The following is an 18,600-nucleotide window of genomic DNA, read 5'->3' as shown; positions in this document are numbered from 1 at the left end:
TACCAGCAGTCATTCTCAGCACTTTACTATCCAGGTTATCTAGGCCTGCTAACTTATTATCAGGAAGAGAGCGAAGTAACCGCTCCACCTCACTGACTTCAACCTGATGAAATTCAAATTCACAAATTGTCTCTTTCATTATAATATGCTTAATACAGTAAGTTGTTTTAATGTTGTCTGAAATATTCATAGCCTGCCATAGTTTAGATACTTTACCCACATAATAATCATTAAAATGATTTGCAATATCACCTGGTTTAGTGAGAACAAGTCCATTTGATTCTACTAAGGGTGTGCACACAGCCATTATTAATCATTGTATTCATGTAAACATGCACTGACCTCTCATGATAGAGTATATTTATTATTAGCACTGCATTATGCATTTTAAATGATATTTTATACACTCAGGTATTTATGTTGTTGTTGAGCGCTTTAAAGCTGAGCTTTCAAAGTGGCATGAGAATAAATTCTGATTCACAATACATGGGGTGATGGGGCCACTGCTTGGCCAGCTGTACACCCACTTAAAACCCTAAATAGGCCTACTTTGTTATTTGCAGACCATAGCTTATTTACAAGCACTTAACACTTCAGAATGCAATGTGCTGTGAGCTTGTAGATTGTCTATTTGCACTGAATATTTGCCACATAAAAGGGACACTAGGGTCTGGATCGCATGCTCCCTATGGACCAGCTGACAGCACTGGGGTCTCCTCCATCCTGGAAGATCCAAGCCTTCACCCTCCTTGCTCACCTGTTGTGAATAAATCATACTCCTTGAATCTGGTTTGTTACAAATGCCAGAAATGTTGTTATGCTACAGGATATTACATTAAAAAAATAAATTGGGTTTCCATACAAAAATACATATATAGTATAATGTCTCGTCTCCCTTTTGTAATATAACACAGTATGTATATGTGCATTGTGTAAATGGTGTTTTCAAACTACGTTTCCATCATGGTAACCTTTCAGGTCAGAACACAGTTCATTAACTTTGAAGTAGTTGACCATCAATTTGATCAAATTGAGCAAATAAATATGAGACATTACAGTTCAAAGTATAATACAGCAACATTTTATTATTAATGGCGTATAAATACAATAAGGTGCAGTATGGAATGGATGTAACCAATCATTTTTTGCTCATGTAATTATTAATGATTACTAATGACTAACTACATAACTATTATTAGTTATGTCTGTCTTTCACAAACAAATTATTACTGATGTAAACGACTGCTCAGAAAATACAAGTAAAAGCCTTTTAGTTTTAGTGATTTTGACACTTTGATTTTGTCGTGTGCTGTTCATTTCCACTATGTGAGCGAAAGGGTGTTGTTGCGTGGAGTTCAACATGTGTTTGACAGATCAACATGCGTTGGCCACTCCCCTGCCATCGCACATGCGTGACACATGCCCAAATGCATAGGGAATAGCCAAATCCATGTCAAATTTCAACAAAGTTAAACTCCAATGCGAGGCACTTGATGTGAATTAGCCGTGAACCATTCATGATGTACAACACTCTCAAGAGTTAAATGAACACTGAGGATTTTACTATGTGATTGGTAGAATATGATTCTCTCCTTCCTGCAATCACACCCTGATCATACAGCCATGGAACCATGTCAGTCAGGTGTGGGTGCCTTTGGCCTTGAGGAGAGACAGGGCGGCAGAGGTACGACAGGAGGTAGTCTCTGGTGTGAGCAGAAACAAGTCCAACTTCAGTTCACAACAATGTAGCGGCTGCAGTGTGATCGGATGTACAGCTGTTCTCCTTCAGACAACCAGTTGAGATGATCAACAGTGGGTCAGGGATGTTGAATGGTGCTCAGAGGTCCCTGTATGCAAAAACGACATGTGCATATAGAAACAATTAAATTTTCATAAAGAATCAGTCCATTTTGAGAATCACACATAAGGTGAGGTTGGTGTATTCATTGTAATAACCAGACTAACAATATTGACACAACGAACCTGCTGCGACTTTTGTCTCATAAGATGGTCAACGCAAGAAGAATTGGTCTTTATTGCGTTATAATTCAACTAGCATACAAATGGAACCAAATGGACCAGTATGGGTCCATTTGTATGGCAGGGCGGAAATTAAATAAAAAGATGTGATATGAGATACAATAATACAAAACAATAAAAGCAACCTTACAGTACATACCTGTCACCACTGTCCTCCCTGTATCTGCTACTGGTGTCTGAACATGGTATCTATGCAGGCTGTCTGGTTGTCAGGACTCCCCTCTGCACAGAAATAGGAGGTTATTAATATTTTAATTAAAAAATAGCCGATCTACAAGCGTGGCGTTGTGAGCTTGTAGACCTGCTATTTTCACAATATTTAGTCAAACTAGATGTAATGCCTCAACTCAAGTGCTTGTTAGGGTGGGGGGTCCCCAGTTCAAATATGATTATTTTGGGGGGTCTCTGCCTGAAAAGGTTGAGAACCACTGTCATGGACTACAAGCTCACGTGTTGCCTCAGTATTATATTTGGCTTATTGCCATTTCTTGAGATATTTCAAGGGCTATTTTACAGTATATTTCCCCCAGAATAGGGATGCTAGGGTTCAAGTGGTTAATGTAATACAATAAAAACTCCCTGTAATAACTTTGAGGACCTGTTGAAGATCCATGCCATAAGGCCTAGTATACCTCAACCTGTTGTAGTACATGTAGGCAGGGATTACATACTGTACTAGCTCTGAAACATGACTGTGAACCATGGCTAATACTGTACATTTATATTTGATTATAATAGAAAAATAAACAAAACAACCAACCTCGTATTGCCCTGCTGACAGCAACGTATAAATGATCATCAGATACGTGTCCTCTCCTTGACATGTTGTGATTGGCACAACATCTCCTCAGTGCACATCTAACTGTACTAAATAAGTGTAAATGCGTAGGTCTGACCGTGAGCTATCATTTCTCATATTGTATTTTCATAAGGATCAAGCAAAACCATGACGTCCGTCTGTCCGTCCGTCTTCTACAGTTGTATCGCAATCCGATCTGCTGCCAAAGATGTTCAATAATTATTTATATATATATACACACTATTTATTTATTGTCTCCTCCTCCCACTAGTCTTGGCTGCAGCCATAGGGTGCGTTCGGAAATTGCGCACCGGAGCACACTCGCCTATTAGTTTGTATTGGCCAGTGCGCTCAGTGCTGTATTTCCGAACGCACCCTGCTAACCTGTTAGCCACACAGAAGGCTAAAAATATCGGTAGCTTCCGGTTCCGGTTCACCAGCCAATAGTGTCGTCGCAGATTTACACCAGTAATAGACAAATAGAAAAATTAGAAATTGAAAAAACAAGTCATTTTTCCAATGTTCCATTATCCATTTCTTGACTTGGTTTTAGAAACAAATATTGACAAAACGTGTAATTTTTCTATTTTTTTTACTTGTTTTTAAAATACAAATAATGAAAAAACAAGCCATTTTTCCTTTTTCCATTTCTGGATTTTATTTTGAAAATCAACTGAAGGAGAAAATGATAAATAGACACTCCAAAAGGGCCTTTTCCATTTTCTCAACCTTTGATTCAGAGCCACAAGTTAGAAATTGGTAAAATGAGCCATTATCCATTTTTTTGACTTGGTTTGAAAATACAAATATTGAAAAAACAAGCCATTTTTCCTTTTTCAATTTGGATTTTATTTTGAAAATCAACTGACCGAAAGGTACACGGATTCTTAAAGTGCCAAAAGTAAAAGTATTCATTGTGCAGAATGTCCCATTACACGTTTAAAATTTATACAAAATCCTTTGAAAATAGGCAATCTAGAAGCTCACAATGCGTTGCGATGCAACACATTGTGAGGTTGTAGATCTGCTATTTTCAAATGGCTGAAATATATATTCACGGCTGAAGTGGTTTGTGTGTTTTGTAATAATAATCAAAATCTACAAAGTAACTAGTAACTAACGTTTTCATATAATTGTAGTGGAGTAAAAGTACAATATTTTCCTCTGAGATGTAGTGGGGTAGAAGTAAAAGTATTGAGAATTGTAAATACTGAAGAAAGTAAAATATACCTCAAACTTTAAGTACAGTGCTTGAGTACTTTCCACCACTGCATGAATGCAGATTATGTCCAAATATGAATGCATAATAATACCAAGAAGAGCTGCTGCCCATCATGTATAGTCCACTGACGCCATCTAGTGGTTAAGCGTGGCTGCACTAGTTTTCGTTACTTGGTATTTGGTTGCTTTCTTATTAAAAGTTGTCTGTTAGAATAATTCTCGATGTAGTGTAATAGCTATCCTGTCTTTGTGTGTGTGTGTGTGTGTGTGTGTGTGTGTGTGTGTGTGTGTGTGTGTGTGTGTGTGTGTGTACATGCATGCGCATGCATGTGCACGTGCGTGCCGTATGGATATGACGTACGCGGAAGTACGTGAATGTTGTCTTCCGGTGAGGTGAATTTTCACGTGGAGGACTAGCAGCGTGAGAGACTACAGCTACAGATCGGAGAAGAAAATAAATCCGACCGCCACCATGTCGCAACTAGATGGAGTAGTGTAAGTTTATAATGTTATTTATTCAGTGTCTGTTACGTTAGTAGAAGTGTACGTTATAGTAGTAGGTTTTAATCGGTATTCAGCTTTGGTCGTAAACTAAATAATAGCTAAACTAAGAGCGCTAGCAACTTAGCTCTAGACCAGTAGCTTCTGAGACATTTTCACGTACCCCCTTAAAGTATTAACTGATTGTGATGCTATATTAACTACTACTACTGCTGGTGACATGGCCTTAGATCAAGACTATCATTGTGTGTTATCGAGTCTGACTTTTACTTTCGTATCATAGATGTGAAAATGTCAAAATCGATAAAATACATCTATGACAGTCTTGATCCAAGGCTGCTGGTGACCCCCTGGAAACCTCTTGGGGACTGGGGGTCCCCGGACCCCACTGAGAGGACCACTGCTCTAGACAAATGTGGTCACACCACCCTAGTGTTGGTAGCCTAGGACGAAGACTGTCAAAGATCTCTGTCAGAATCGATACAAGAAATCTTGAACAGTTAGTTTACTTAGTAATATAAACTTAGTTTATATAAGCTAACCGCAAGCAATGTAGATCAGTGTTTCTCAAAGTGGGGTTCCGGGGACCTTGAGGGGGTTCCAGGGGGTCCACAGCCAAATGTGTTAAAATAGCATCACAATCATTTTTTTTTAAACACAAATATTCTCTTCTGGGGGTTCCACTTCTGGCACAAAACATTTTCAGATGGGGGGATCCATGGCCAAATACATCCAATCATTTTGGGGGTCCATTTATGGACAGCTGGGGTTATCCTCTTTGTCTCTGTCGAAGTCTTTGCTTCATATAAATCCACCGTTGTCATGTCATGAGAAACTTTCTGTCAATAAACTCTTTTCTTTTTCTGTGTTCAGTTTGGAATAGCCTTGGATCAAGACTATGATATATATTTGCAAATATCAACATCGATAAAATGCATCTATGATAGTCTTGATCCAAGGCTAAGTATGCACCACCTGTTTTCGAAATAGCACAAATGCAGGAGGCAACAAGACTCGAGCACATAGAAAAATAATCGCTGCACAGAATGTATTGACAGAAAGTTGCTCACATGACACCGGTGGATTTTTTTCAATTAAACAAACACTTGACAGAGACATAGTAATGGGTACTCCGTACTCACGTCATAGTCCCAACGTCCCCAAACTCTTCCCAAGTTCGTGCATGACAGCCCCTCTGTACAGAATAGACGTCATAGACTGGCCTCCAAGACGAGTACACTGGCAACAGGTGCTGATCTCATAGTAGGGATACAGGATAGGTGGGCACTAGGGACATCTGGGAACCTCGATGTAAAATGGAATATTTTGTCCAAAATGTTAAAAATAAAATATTTACTTAAGTAAAGTGAAGTATACATAATGTGAACATGCAAGGTACATCATTATCAGACTTAATTTTATCCTTCAACTCCAAGACGAGTACACTGGCAGGTACTGACATAGTAGTACTGTAGTGTATACACACACACACAGACAAGACGGACAATTGGAAGAGCTTGTAGATGACATCGTCGCACCAAGGGGTATAAATTAAGCATTAGTTGATATAACTTATCTTTCTTTCTACTGTTTGTTTCCCCAGAAAACCCAAGACGAAGCGCTCCAAGCGCTTCCTAGCAGGCAGAGCGCCGATGCTAAAAGAACAAATGAAAAGTGCTATGATTATGAAAGGAGGAAACACAAGCCAAACTGTTACACAGGCACTGAAGGACATTGTAAGTACTCTGATAATTAGGCACAAACTGTTATTTTATTTATTATTGCATTATTTAAAGATAAATGCTTACATTTGCATATTAGCATTTTGACGTACATTTTAGCTATTAAACTTGCATGATGGAAAGAATCCAACTGAAAACATATGATTGGAGTTATGTGACATCTGACACAACACTTTGTGTTCACCCCACAGTATTCACTGAAGAAGCCCAATGCAGTGATGTACAAGAAGTAAGCTATAATGCATGAATTTTAAAGTCCTAACAAACATCATCCTGGCAGCTTGTTTTCCACACCACAACACTTTGCATTCTAATATAAGGGTGGTGTGCAGTAATAAAGTATTAACAGTGTGAAGAGTAGAAATGTAGTAAGTAGGTTTGCAAAAAACAATGCATCTTCCCTGTTTTACTGACGCAGGATATACAACCGTGTTGCAGCCAGAGGAAAATATGCAGAATATCATGCAGAATATAAAATAGGAAAATAAAGTATCCGTATTCCAATCATGGTGGGCCACATCGCAATCAATCTTGTGTTATTGCCATCTTATTAAGATGCCTGAGAAAAAGATGGACACAAATGCAATGAATTACATTTATTTGATACAACCCCATTTTTGTCAAACAGAGTAGGATATACAACTGTGTTGGAGCCAGTGGAAAATATACAGAATATAGAATGTGCAGAATATAAAAAGGGAGAATAAAGCATACATATTCCAATCATGGTGGGCCACATCGCAATCAATCTTGTGTTATTGCCATCTTATTGCGATGCCTTATAAAAAGAGGGACACAAATGCAAAACATAGGGGACAGGGTCCCCACTAGTGATGCGCGGGTCGGGTTTTTTCATGACCCGCCCCGCCCCGCCCCGCCACGGAACCCAACCCGCCTCAACCCGCCCCGCGAACCCATATATAAATCTATGGCTCAACCCGCCCCGCGACCCGCGATTTTACCTATAATTCTGTGAAATCATGGTTAGAAAATAATCCCCAAGTGTATTCAAACTGTTTTATTGTTATTATTCTTATTTGTATTAGGAATAAAGACAAAACAAGAGCATGTGATTTTTTATTTATTTTTTGCGTGTGAGAGCGGCTGACCCGCTCACCCACAGCCCGCATAATTGCCTCTGAAATTCTGACTCGACCCACCCGCGCCGCGGGTTGACCCGCAGGTCCCGCGGGTTACGGGTCAACCCGCGCATCACTAGTCCCCACGGTCATGAAATTCCTGGAAATATTTTGAAATTGAAAAAAAAATAATCCAGTACTGGAAAAGTTTGGGAATTGATCAAAGGTCCTGGAATTTATCAAGGGTCCTGGAAAAATATTTGGCTATGCATTGTTTTTGGCTATTGATTTTGTTAATACAAAACATTTTCATAAACATGTATAACATTACACGAAATATGTAACATAAGTAGTTTTTCGCCGAACGGGCTGTGTGATGGCATATATTATTTAAATAAAATAAGTCATACGGATGCCATAATGAGTCTTCCAGTGAGCTATGCCCTGATTTTGCACGAAATTTTGAATGAAATTGTACTATTCTATATTCTATGCTTTATTTTTGCTACACTGCCTATCTTTGGGCATTCTACATAGGAGTAAGAGACACATTATTGCGCTGAATGATTGTTATATAGGCCTGGAAATTGGGCTAAATATTCTGGAAAAGTTTTGGAAATTCATTGCTAAAAATGTGTGGGGACCCTGAGGGGAGCAATAAATGAAATGACATTTATTTGATATAAACCCATGTTCTTCAAACAACCACAGAGTAGATAGGTCTACTTTTCATGTTGCAATATATATGCTGTGAATTCCTGGTCGATAAACGGCTTTCTGTTACTAAGCAAATTTCCAATGTTAATGTCATCTGACACCATCTCCATTAACACACACACACCCCTATTTTATACTTTGTCGAACGACTGTGTCATGCCCCAATGCAATGTGTGGTGAGCTTGTAGATTATTTTCACTATTTTGGTAAAGTTACGAACATATTTATACTTTTGTGGAAATTTGTGATAATGCTTTATAAAGACATGCCCAAAATAGGGACACCAGGTTCAAAGTGGTTAAACAATATCCTGGGCTACTGTAAACAAATGCAACGGGTGGCAAGATGTAGTGAAAAATACCCAACTTGCCAAAATGATGGGATTTAGGCCTGGGATTATGCACAGCACAAGAATGTCCACAATAGAATACATATTTGTGAAACTATCTGAAACGTGTTCCACAGCACACTACAAGAACATAATAAGGATCATACTGAGCTATTTTCCATTATTGACTGAGGTAAATAAATGGATTTACATTGTTTCTTATTTTTCTTTTAGGAAAAACATAACCCGCCCATTTGAAGATTCAACATCATTGGTCAGTGTAAATGAACTGTCATTCAAACACTGAATATATTAAGAATGAATTCACCTACTTTCCAATGGCTATATCATTCTTATCTTTTTGCTTGTCTCTCAGGAATTCTTCTCCAAGAAGACAGACTGTTCTCTGTTTCTGTTTGGTTCTCACAACAAGAAACGTCCAAACAATCTCATACTTGGTAAATAAACTTGACTGCATAAAATAAATCCAGTCATAATCCATCCACAAGTCCACTCATACATCCTTATACAGACATATGGGAAACATCTCAAAGATTTACTGTACTATTGCATGTACAGTAGAACTAAGATATTAGAATATATACTACTAACTACACTTAAAATGGCACTATATAACGTTTTTACAATATAACTTTGGGATGGTTGTATTTGGTCTCCCTGCTCTTCTATTGATACATTTAGATCATGTCAAACGTCATGTCTCACCTTGACACAAGATCTGACACAAATTTGGACCTGAAGGCCAAGCTTCAATTTATCCCCTGAGCAACCAAGCAGGCTCTATTAGCCCAATGGTAGAAATTGTTAGCACTTGTGCAGGAAACCAGGTTCAAATCCGGGGTAGAAGAGGAAAGTTACATCCTGTATGTCACTTTTGAATTTCTGACTACCATTAACCCAGTTGTTCATGAGAAGCACAAATTGATTTTAATCCATTTTTGTAGCAGAACTGTTTTCCTGACCTACAGTAATGTGCTTTGAGTTGTGGGGAGGGTGAAGTTATAGATGAGTTGCTAATTTCTCATTTCTTTCTAACTATAGGTCGTCTCTTTGACTTCCATGTGCTCGATATGATTGAACTTGGCATTGAGAAATATGTGTCATTGGGTGACCTCAAGGTAAGGTTCGAGTCCATCAGTGATACCAGCCACTATGCAGCTCATTTAAAACATTCAGATGTGTTCTGTTACTGTTTGAAATGTTATAAAGGAGACATTCCCCAAAACCCACAAGTGTTATTCCAAGCTAGTTATCAGCCTTCTCTTTCATCTTTAATGTGTGGTTTCTGAACTGCTGAGTCGGTGGTTTCAATCCAATACGTTGGAGCCACCCCATTAGTTGTTGAAATACAGGCTACAAAGTTCTCACTTGCATTCTGTTACTCTTAATGGACACCAACAGTTTGGCTCAGCATAATCTATTTTCTAAATGTCAAGTAAAAAAAGAAAATCTAAATAGAACAGCTTAAATGACAAACATTGCACAGCATTAAAATAGACATACTTAAGTTGACTTGTCAGACTAGCATCACTATGTATTCACTATTGCAGCAATGCAACTTTTGTGCTTGAGGTTTCGGCTCAGTGAGGTGAGGGAGAGGTCACAGACCCTTGAAGTAGAGTTTATACAGTAAGACAACATTTAAGAAAGGCTCTATGAAATTAGTAATATTATTTACTATTTATTTTATTGTGGTGGTAGCAGTAGAAGTAGAACCTGGGTTCATAAGACACTCTCCTGAGGACCTGGAAGATGCCAGACAGTCAAGGGCACACATGAGCCATAGCAACGTAATCAATAATCACATTTCAGCAATGTTTTTAAACAAACGTTTCAAATGTCTCATTTTATTTCTGTTTTGAATCACAGATCAGTAAATGTCCTGAGGGGACCAAACCGATGCTGGTGTTTGCTGGGGATGCTTTTGACACCGACAACGAGCACAGACGCCTCAAGAGTCTCTTCATAGGTAGGTACATGCTCAACACTACTCAATGACAGTGCTGTCGGCTGTCTGTCAGAATGAGTTGATGACAATGTTGATATATTGATGTTTTCTTTGACCTCCCAGACTTCTTCAGAGGGCCTACAGTACCCTCAGTACGTCTGGCTGGTTTGGAGCATGTGCTCCACTTCACTGCACTGGAGGGAAAAATCTACATGCGCAGCTACAGGTACAAACATCTGTCATGTGCAGCAACAACAATGAATATGCAAAATCAGATCAATAATTCACAATAACAATATTGCATATAAATTACTATATTGTATATAAATCACAATGAATAATGGCAGATGGAATACTAACACCACTCATTAACACTTGAGCCCCATCTCATACTTTATCGTACAGCCGTATCATGCGGTTTCTCTATTTCAGAAATCGATAAACTAGCCGATCGACAAGCGCACAGGAACATTTTTATTTTTTTATGACATGCCCAAAATAGGGATGCCAGCTTGAAAGTGAAGTGAAATGTTGTCTGGTGCTAATACATTTGTCTACTTTATCAGCTACCAGCCAGGTAAAATCATTTTGGATACTCCGCCCACTTTGATCTGTAAATGAAGAAAAGTTTGTTTCCCGTCCTGATTATTGTGTATTTTGGCTTTCTCTTTCAGTAACCTTTTTCATAGATGTACTTGACACTACGCTTTCAAAGCCAAATGAGGTTAATGAGGTTATTGTTGCAGGACTCTGTTGAAGAAGTCTGGATGCCGGACACCAAGGATAGAGCTTGAGGAAATAGGACCATCGTTTGACTTTGCCTTGAGAAGAACACACTTTGCGTCAGATGACTTGTACAAGACAGCACACAAACAGCCCAAAAATCTGAAGGTAAATACACAACATAGTTACTTTCTAGTCTTTCTATGTCTAGTCTCGCTTAGCCAGACAATTTGAGATCTCTATCGACTGATACTTATGGTAACATCTGAATTCAGTGAATGCACTACAACTGGGTGGAAGCTATTCAGAATAAAACATTTATAAATAACTGCATTGCAGAACCAATACAAAGACTTTAGGGTGCTGCTCTAGCCCGAGCATTTAGATTTCCCCAAACATATAGGTGGAGATCTTTGATCGCCTGGCTATGTGAGACTACAATGTCAAGTCACAGTAGTAATTCAGCATTCACTTTTGTGCATGTCAATCATAGATGGATAGAAAGACAGATTGATCCTGGGGGGGATTCACTTTTCATAGCAGCTGAATTTGAGACACATACACGCAGTCCAAAATGAGCGTTTGCCAGCGATGCAATGTCCTTGTGGCATGTTACGGGTCCAGTACATCGCTCCTTGTGAGTGCTGGAGATGTCATTACTGCAACACCAGCAGAATCCCCCCACCCTCCCCAATGACATCATATACCAGCCTTACAATACCAAACTCCTGTCTCCATCCCTCTTTCAGCCCAAGAAGAAGAAGAACATCTCCCATAATGTCTTCGGCACCAAGTTTGGCCGGCTGCACATGCAGAAGCAGGACCTGGGCAAGCTGCAGACACGTAAGATGAAGGGCCTCAAGAAAAGGAGAGGGGAAAAAGTGGTCGCCGACAACGCCAACAACGAGGGACCTTCACCCAAAGTGGTCAAAGAAGACTTTTGAGAGCTTTAACTGGGATGAACACGCTGAACAGTGTTGATGAACTTTCTATTTGATTGTCACTGCTTTGTGTGGTGTGATTGGGTTAGACCATGGGCTTCCTGTTGGGGGGGGGGGGGGGGGCTTGTGTTTTGGTCCCTTGTTAATTTTCTTAACTGTTCTGATATTAAGATCATTGGCTTGAGTATTAAAAATGCATTGGTTTAAAGGACCACATTTTCAACATATCTTCATTTAATTGCTCATTATAAGATGGCTGTCTCGGAGGAAGGCTGTACAGTTCAGAAACCTGCCTACCATCATTCAAACAAGGGATTTTTTTGTATTACTTACGGGTCCATTTGGTTCCATTTGTACACTCTCAGAGTTGCACATCCGTAAGGGGCTATTTGGAAACCCCTTGAGGAACCATGAGGGTCCCTGGACCCACATTTTAGACCCACTGGTGTAGCAGAGTGTTTCCAGTGAGCCAACATGCACACTATCAGCACCCTCACTCTGTTTGACCAGAATGGAACAGAGCCTTCATTAGTATCATTGACAACACCTGTGAATATCTTCACAATATGGCTGCTGTGCATAGAGCCTATTTCCGAAAGCACACAAATGTGTGTAGGCAGCATATGTTGCATTTGATTTTTATGGCAGTGCCATGCTGACTTAATGGAGGATGGCTGTAAGTTCTCTGAGTTGCCACTAAAAGGCAGTGTTAGACTAAGAATTAGTGCAGGGTTCCCAAAATTAGACCCACATCTCCTTAATAGGAAACACCTATTCAGGACACAGCAAAAAACAAACTTAAATATATCAAGCATTATATATATATATATATATATATATATATATATATATATATATATATATATATATATATAATATGGACATTTGAATACAGTGAAAACAAAAAGTAGAAAAGGGCTAGACTATTCAACAGCCCATGTGAGACACTCAGTGACAGGGTTTTCTTCCCATTAACAGTGGGTGAGCCTCATCACCTCATCCTCAGTGCTCAGGAAATAGAACAAGACCCAGTGTACCGGTATGTATAATTTAACCATGGAATAACCAGCCACTTTTCACCTGACAGTGAGCTTCATTCGGAGAGAGTAACAACATGGTCACTTGTCTGCTTCCCATTACAATTGAACCTGGGTGTCACTGTGGTGGTGGGTGGTGGTTTCTTACAATCGAATTTATCATTTGGTCTAATAGCCTATATGTCTTAGTCAGGGGTGTTCAACAGGTGGTCCATGACCCGCTGTGATTGGCCAGTAGTCGCTGTGATTGACAGTTCTCGTTTTTGCAACTATGCCTAAACCTAACCCTAACCTCAGTAAAACTATGCTTAAACCTAACCCTAACCTCAGTAAAACTATGCTTAAACCTAACCCTAAACTCACTATGCCTAAACCTAACCTTAACCGTAACCTCAGTAAAACTATGCCTAAACCTAACCTTAACCCTAACCTCAGTAAAACTATGCCTGAACCTATAACCCTAACCTCAGTAAAACTATGCCTAACCCTAACCTCAGTAAAACTATGCCTAAACCTAACCTTAACCCTAACCGCAGTAAGACTATGCCTAAACCTAACCTCAGTAAAACTATGCCTGCCAGGGAGCCAATCAGACAGGTAAGGCGGGTCTATATCCTATAACGTTGGTGGGATTCACAATCACGCGTCTGGGCGTGAAGGTATTGCATGTGGTCCCTGACCATACATTTAGTAATGTATGAATGTGAAAGTGAATGTGTTCTTCCACGAAACAGTGCACTAAATGACTTGGTGACCTATGATGCAACCCTGCCTATGACGATGCGTCATGATTGCATCAGTTACTTGGAAGTCGGAGGTAAAAATATCAAAAGGGGAAATGGAATTATTGTAACTGATTGTCTGATTGAATCATCATTATTAGAACATGTGCTCATAAATGGTGCGTTTATATAGCGCTTTTATCCAAAGCGCTTTACATAGATTGTGCATTACATTCACCCATTCACACACACATTCACACACCGATGGCAGAGCTAAACCATGCAAGGCACCAACCTGCTCAACGGGAGCAATTAGGGGTTCAGAGTCTTGCTCAATGACACTTCGACACTAACTCTGGGGGAGCCCGGGATCGAACTGGGAACCTTGCGGTTCCCATCCGCCTCATAATCGCATGTGTCGAAGATGCAAATCAGTATATCAGTTAACACGAGTTTAGTGGAAGGTTGGATAAAGTACGCGAATGGAATAAGGGTAACCGTGGGATAGGAATAGATCAGTGGTTCGCAACCGTTTTTTGAGCTCTGGACCACTCACATATTTCCATTAAATAATGCCTGGCCTTGATTACATTTGTTGCACATAGTATTGTGAAACAAATTAAATCAAGCCATTAATTGCAAGCTATTTCTCCCACACCACACCTATTAATTCAATAAATATATATATATATATATATATATATATATATATATATATATATATATATATATATATTGTAGTTACCTTTTGTCCTTGTGGTGGTTGACTGAGAGTACCCTTTTGCACTGACTGGCTTTGTGCAGCAAACATGACCAAAAAAGGGAAATGAGGAATGTCCAAAAGTTAAAGTTGAACTCAAAAAAGGTTTATTTCCACATCTGTTGTTCCAAGCTTGAAAGCATAAAATAAATAATAAATAGACTTGAGCATGTAGTATAACTTAAGAGTAGAAGGCAGCAGCAACAAAAAAAAACAGACGTAAAAAGCTGTGAACCTCCAATCAACTACACCTGGCCCTCTCTAGGCCAGGTTCTTATGCTCTCCTCTCCTCCATGTCTGTAGAGGGTGACAAAGCACACCGACAGGGGTCTTAGACATGGCACATACATGTGGCCTATTGTAGATCGGCTCCTACATATATATATATTGACATTTGAATACAGTGAAAACAAAAAGTAGAAAAGGGCTAGACTACTCAACAGCCCATGAGAGACAGTCAGTGACAGGATTTTCTTCCCATTAACAGTGGGTGAGCCTCATCACCTCATCCTCAGTGCTCAGGAAATACAACAAGACACAGTGTACCGGTATGTATAATTTAACCATGGAATAACCATCCACTTCTTTTCACCTGACAGTGAGCTTCATTCGGAGAGAGTAACAACATGGTCACTTGTCTGCTTCCCATTACAATTGAACCTGGGTGTCACTGTGGTGGTGGGTGGTGGTTTCTTACAATCAAATTTATCATTTGGTCTAAATAGCCTATGTCTAAGTCAGAGGTGTTCAACAGGTGGACCGTGACCCGCTGTGATTGGCCAGTAGTCGCTGTGATTGACAGTTCTCGTTTTTGCAACTATGCCTAAACCTAACCCTAACCCTAACCCTGACCTTAACCCTAACCCTAACCTCAGTAAAACTATGCCTAAACCTAACCCTAACCTCAGTAAAACTATGCCTAAACCTAACCCTAACCTCAGTAAAACTATGCCTAAACCTAACCTTAACCCTAACCTCAGTAAAACTATGCCTAAACCTAACCCTAAGCCTAACCTTAACTGCGGTAAGACTATGCCTAAACCTAACCTCAGTAAAACTATGCCTGGCAGGGAGCCAATCAGACAGATAAGGCGGATGTACGAATGTGAAAGTGAATGTTTTCTTCCACGAAACAGTGCACTAAATGACTTGGTGACCTATGATGCAACCCTTTCTATGACGATGCGTCATGATTGCATCAGTTACTTGTAAGTCGGAGGTAAAAATCTCAAGAAGGGGAAATGGAATTATTGTAACTCATTGTCTGATTGAATCATCATTATTAGAACATGTGCTCATAAATGGTGCATTTATAGCGCTTTTATCCAAAGCGCTTTACATAGATTGTGCATTACATTCACCCATTCACACACCGATGGCAGAGGAAACCATGCAAGGCACCAACCGGCAACCTGCTCATCGGGAGCAATTAGGGGTTCAGAGTCTTGCTCAATGACATTTCGACACTAACTCTGGGGGAGCCCGGGATCGAACTGGGAACCTTGCGGTTCCCATCCGCCTCATATAATCGCATGTGTCGAAGATGCAAATCAGTATATCAGTTAACACGAGTTTAGTGGAAGGTTGGATAAAGTAAGAGAATGGAATAAGGGTAACCGTGGGATAGGAATAGATCAGTGGTTCGCAACCTTTTTTTGAGCTCTGGACCACTCACATATTTCCATTAAATAATGCCTGGCCTTGATTAAATTTGTTGCACATAGTATCGTGAAACAAATTAAATCAAGCCATTAATTGCAAGCTATTTCTCCCACACCACACCTATTAATTCAAATGTTTTCTTACATTTGATGGACTTATTAAATATTATTTTAATACCTTTAACAAATGTATTTTATTACATTTTAAAACTTTTTCCCATGGACCAACTGCAGGCCTAATTATGCCATGGACCACTGGTTGAGAAAGAGTGGAATGTATAGACATGGGATGCATAGCAAGTGTTACCAAAGCACTAATCTTAGTCCATATCCCCACTCAACACAACAGTGGTCCCCAGGTTTATTCTTAGTCAGGGTGGTGGTCCCTGGTTCACAATCAGTTGAAAACTGGTCTAAGTCCATTATTGTATTATTGTGCCAGCCCCAGGATTCTATGTGCAGGATTCCCAAAATTAGACCCACATCTCCTTAATAGGAAACACAGAGCAAAAAACGAACTTAAATATATCAAGCATATATATATATATATATATATATATATATATATATATATATACACAGTAGCGGCTGGTGGTGATTTTGGGTGGGGGGGCTATAAGACATCCATTATACTATGATACTCATAGTTCACCCTGCAGCAACAGCATCACATTCCAGATAGCAAGTTACAGCAATGACACTACTGTAGGCTATCTATACTTTGTTATTCACCTGTTTCCTAAGCTGTGTGTTTTCCACTTCCTGTCGATTTGATCCAATGAAATCCAATGAAACTGGTCAGATGACCAATGATATCCAATGAAATCGACAGGAAGTGGAAAACACACAGCCTAGGAAACAGGTGAATAGGAAATGCTCCACAACAACACAAGTACCCACAACAAAACAGAGCTTCCACTGCTCCAGTGAACGTTGTTTGTATGTGCAGATAGCTGCTCTTGTATCATGATTATTGGTGGTGGTGGCGGCAATACTAATAATTTGAGCCTGGAATGATCAAATCCTATGTTGGGGGTCACACAAGAATAGCATGCACTTTATAAACAAAATAAGACCAGAACCAGACAATTAATTAAAAGGTTAGATTATTTAAGTCTGCTTAAAACATAGCAGCAAGTGGTATGTATAAACTGAAACTCATCTCCTCCTACAGTAGACCTCTTCCCATGTTCCTTATCACTGCACACACACACACACACACACACACACACACACACACACACACACACACACACACACACACACACACACACACACACACACACACACACACACACACACACACACACACACACACACACACACACACACACACACACAGGATGCCTTGAATAACTTTGGTGACTCGTAAAGTAACATGCTCATTTCATGAGTTGCAGGAGATTTTTAGTAGGCCTATTGCACATGGTACAGTACCTGTACACGCAATTGCATCAGGTGAAGACAACAAGACTAAGCTAAACAAAATGATAACTGCCTCAATTCTGTGAAAATAGCAAAATGTGCTTTAAAAAAAAGGTAATATTACCAGAATCACATAGGCCTAGCCCTAAATATATAATAATGGACTCCTGATGTGCCATATTGTCTACTCTAGTCCACAGCGCTACACATTTTAAAACAAGCCACTTATCAAATAAATACAAATATTATTTGGAAGGGAAAAGCCGATCTACAAGCTGGATTATTATTATCCAAATCAATCAATCACAACACATCACAGCATGTTGTGAGCTTGCAGATCAGTAATTTTCTTATCTTTTTAGCTTATAATGACATGCCCAAAATTAGGATGTCAGGGTTAAAGTGGTAGCTATACTTTCAAAAACCTGGAGACTGGGAAGTTATCCACTGTATAGGCTACTGGCAGGTGGCAGTCCTGAGACAGGCATTAAAGGTGGCATGGTCCAAGTATATTCCATGTTTGGGATTTCAATAATTGACAACTATAATAACACTCCACAATCATAATCCATGGAAACCCTCCATCCACAGCCTAGGATCTCCTCCAACCTAAAAGTTAGCTCACGTCTGATCAAAGTTAGGTGCCTTCACATTAAACTATTGTGACACTGCAATCAATTAAAATCCTGGCATGCCCTTTAATCACTCATCATGTACATATCTTTTTTTGTCTCTCAAGTTTCCTTGTTCCAGTGTTCCATTGGCATTTTATCCTTGACGTTTCCGTGAGAAGCATTTATGCCTAAACCTAACCCTAACCCTAACCCTGACCTTAACCCTAACCCTAACCTCAGTAAAACTATGCCTAAACCTAACCCTAACCTCAGTAAAACTATGCCTAAACCTAACCCTAACCTCAGTAAAACTATGCCTAA

General features: G+C 39.5%; 1 protein-coding gene and 1 long non-coding RNA gene across 2 annotated transcripts; one reads left to right on the top strand and one right to left on the bottom strand.

The window, feature by feature from the left end:
• Window positions 1-1,065: 1,065 nt before the first annotated feature.
• Window positions 1,066-3,175, bottom strand: LOC308103407. The gene is made up of 3 exons (XR_013934734.1): window positions 2,801-3,175; window positions 2,180-2,262; window positions 1,066-1,847 (listed from the first exon to the last, which is right to left on the bottom strand). It is a non-coding gene; the product is annotated as an uncharacterized lncRNA (long non-coding RNA).
• Window positions 3,176-4,458: 1,283 nt separating this feature from the next.
• rpf2 (ribosome production factor 2 homolog) lies at window positions 4,459-12,125 on the top strand. Its single transcript, XM_080453212.1, has 10 exons — window positions 4,459-4,555; window positions 6,165-6,297; window positions 6,495-6,532; window positions 8,662-8,701; window positions 8,804-8,885; window positions 9,490-9,566; window positions 10,318-10,417; window positions 10,520-10,622; window positions 11,143-11,287; window positions 11,869-12,125. The coding sequence occupies exons 1-10, from the start codon at window positions 4,533-4,535 to the stop codon at window positions 12,061-12,063; spliced, it is 936 nt and encodes a 311-aa protein (XP_080309338.1). The 5' UTR covers window positions 4,459-4,532; the 3' UTR covers window positions 12,064-12,125.
• The last annotated feature ends 6,475 nt before the right edge of the window (window positions 12,126-18,600 follow it).

Source organism: Gymnoscopelus braueri (assembly GCF_963280865.1).
Source record: "Gymnoscopelus braueri genome assembly, chromosome: 16".
Taxonomy (NCBI): Eukaryota; Metazoa; Chordata; class Actinopteri; order Myctophiformes; family Myctophidae; genus Gymnoscopelus; species Gymnoscopelus braueri.
Note: the sequence above shows the minus strand (reverse complement) of the source record. Positions and strands in the feature narration are given on the sequence as shown.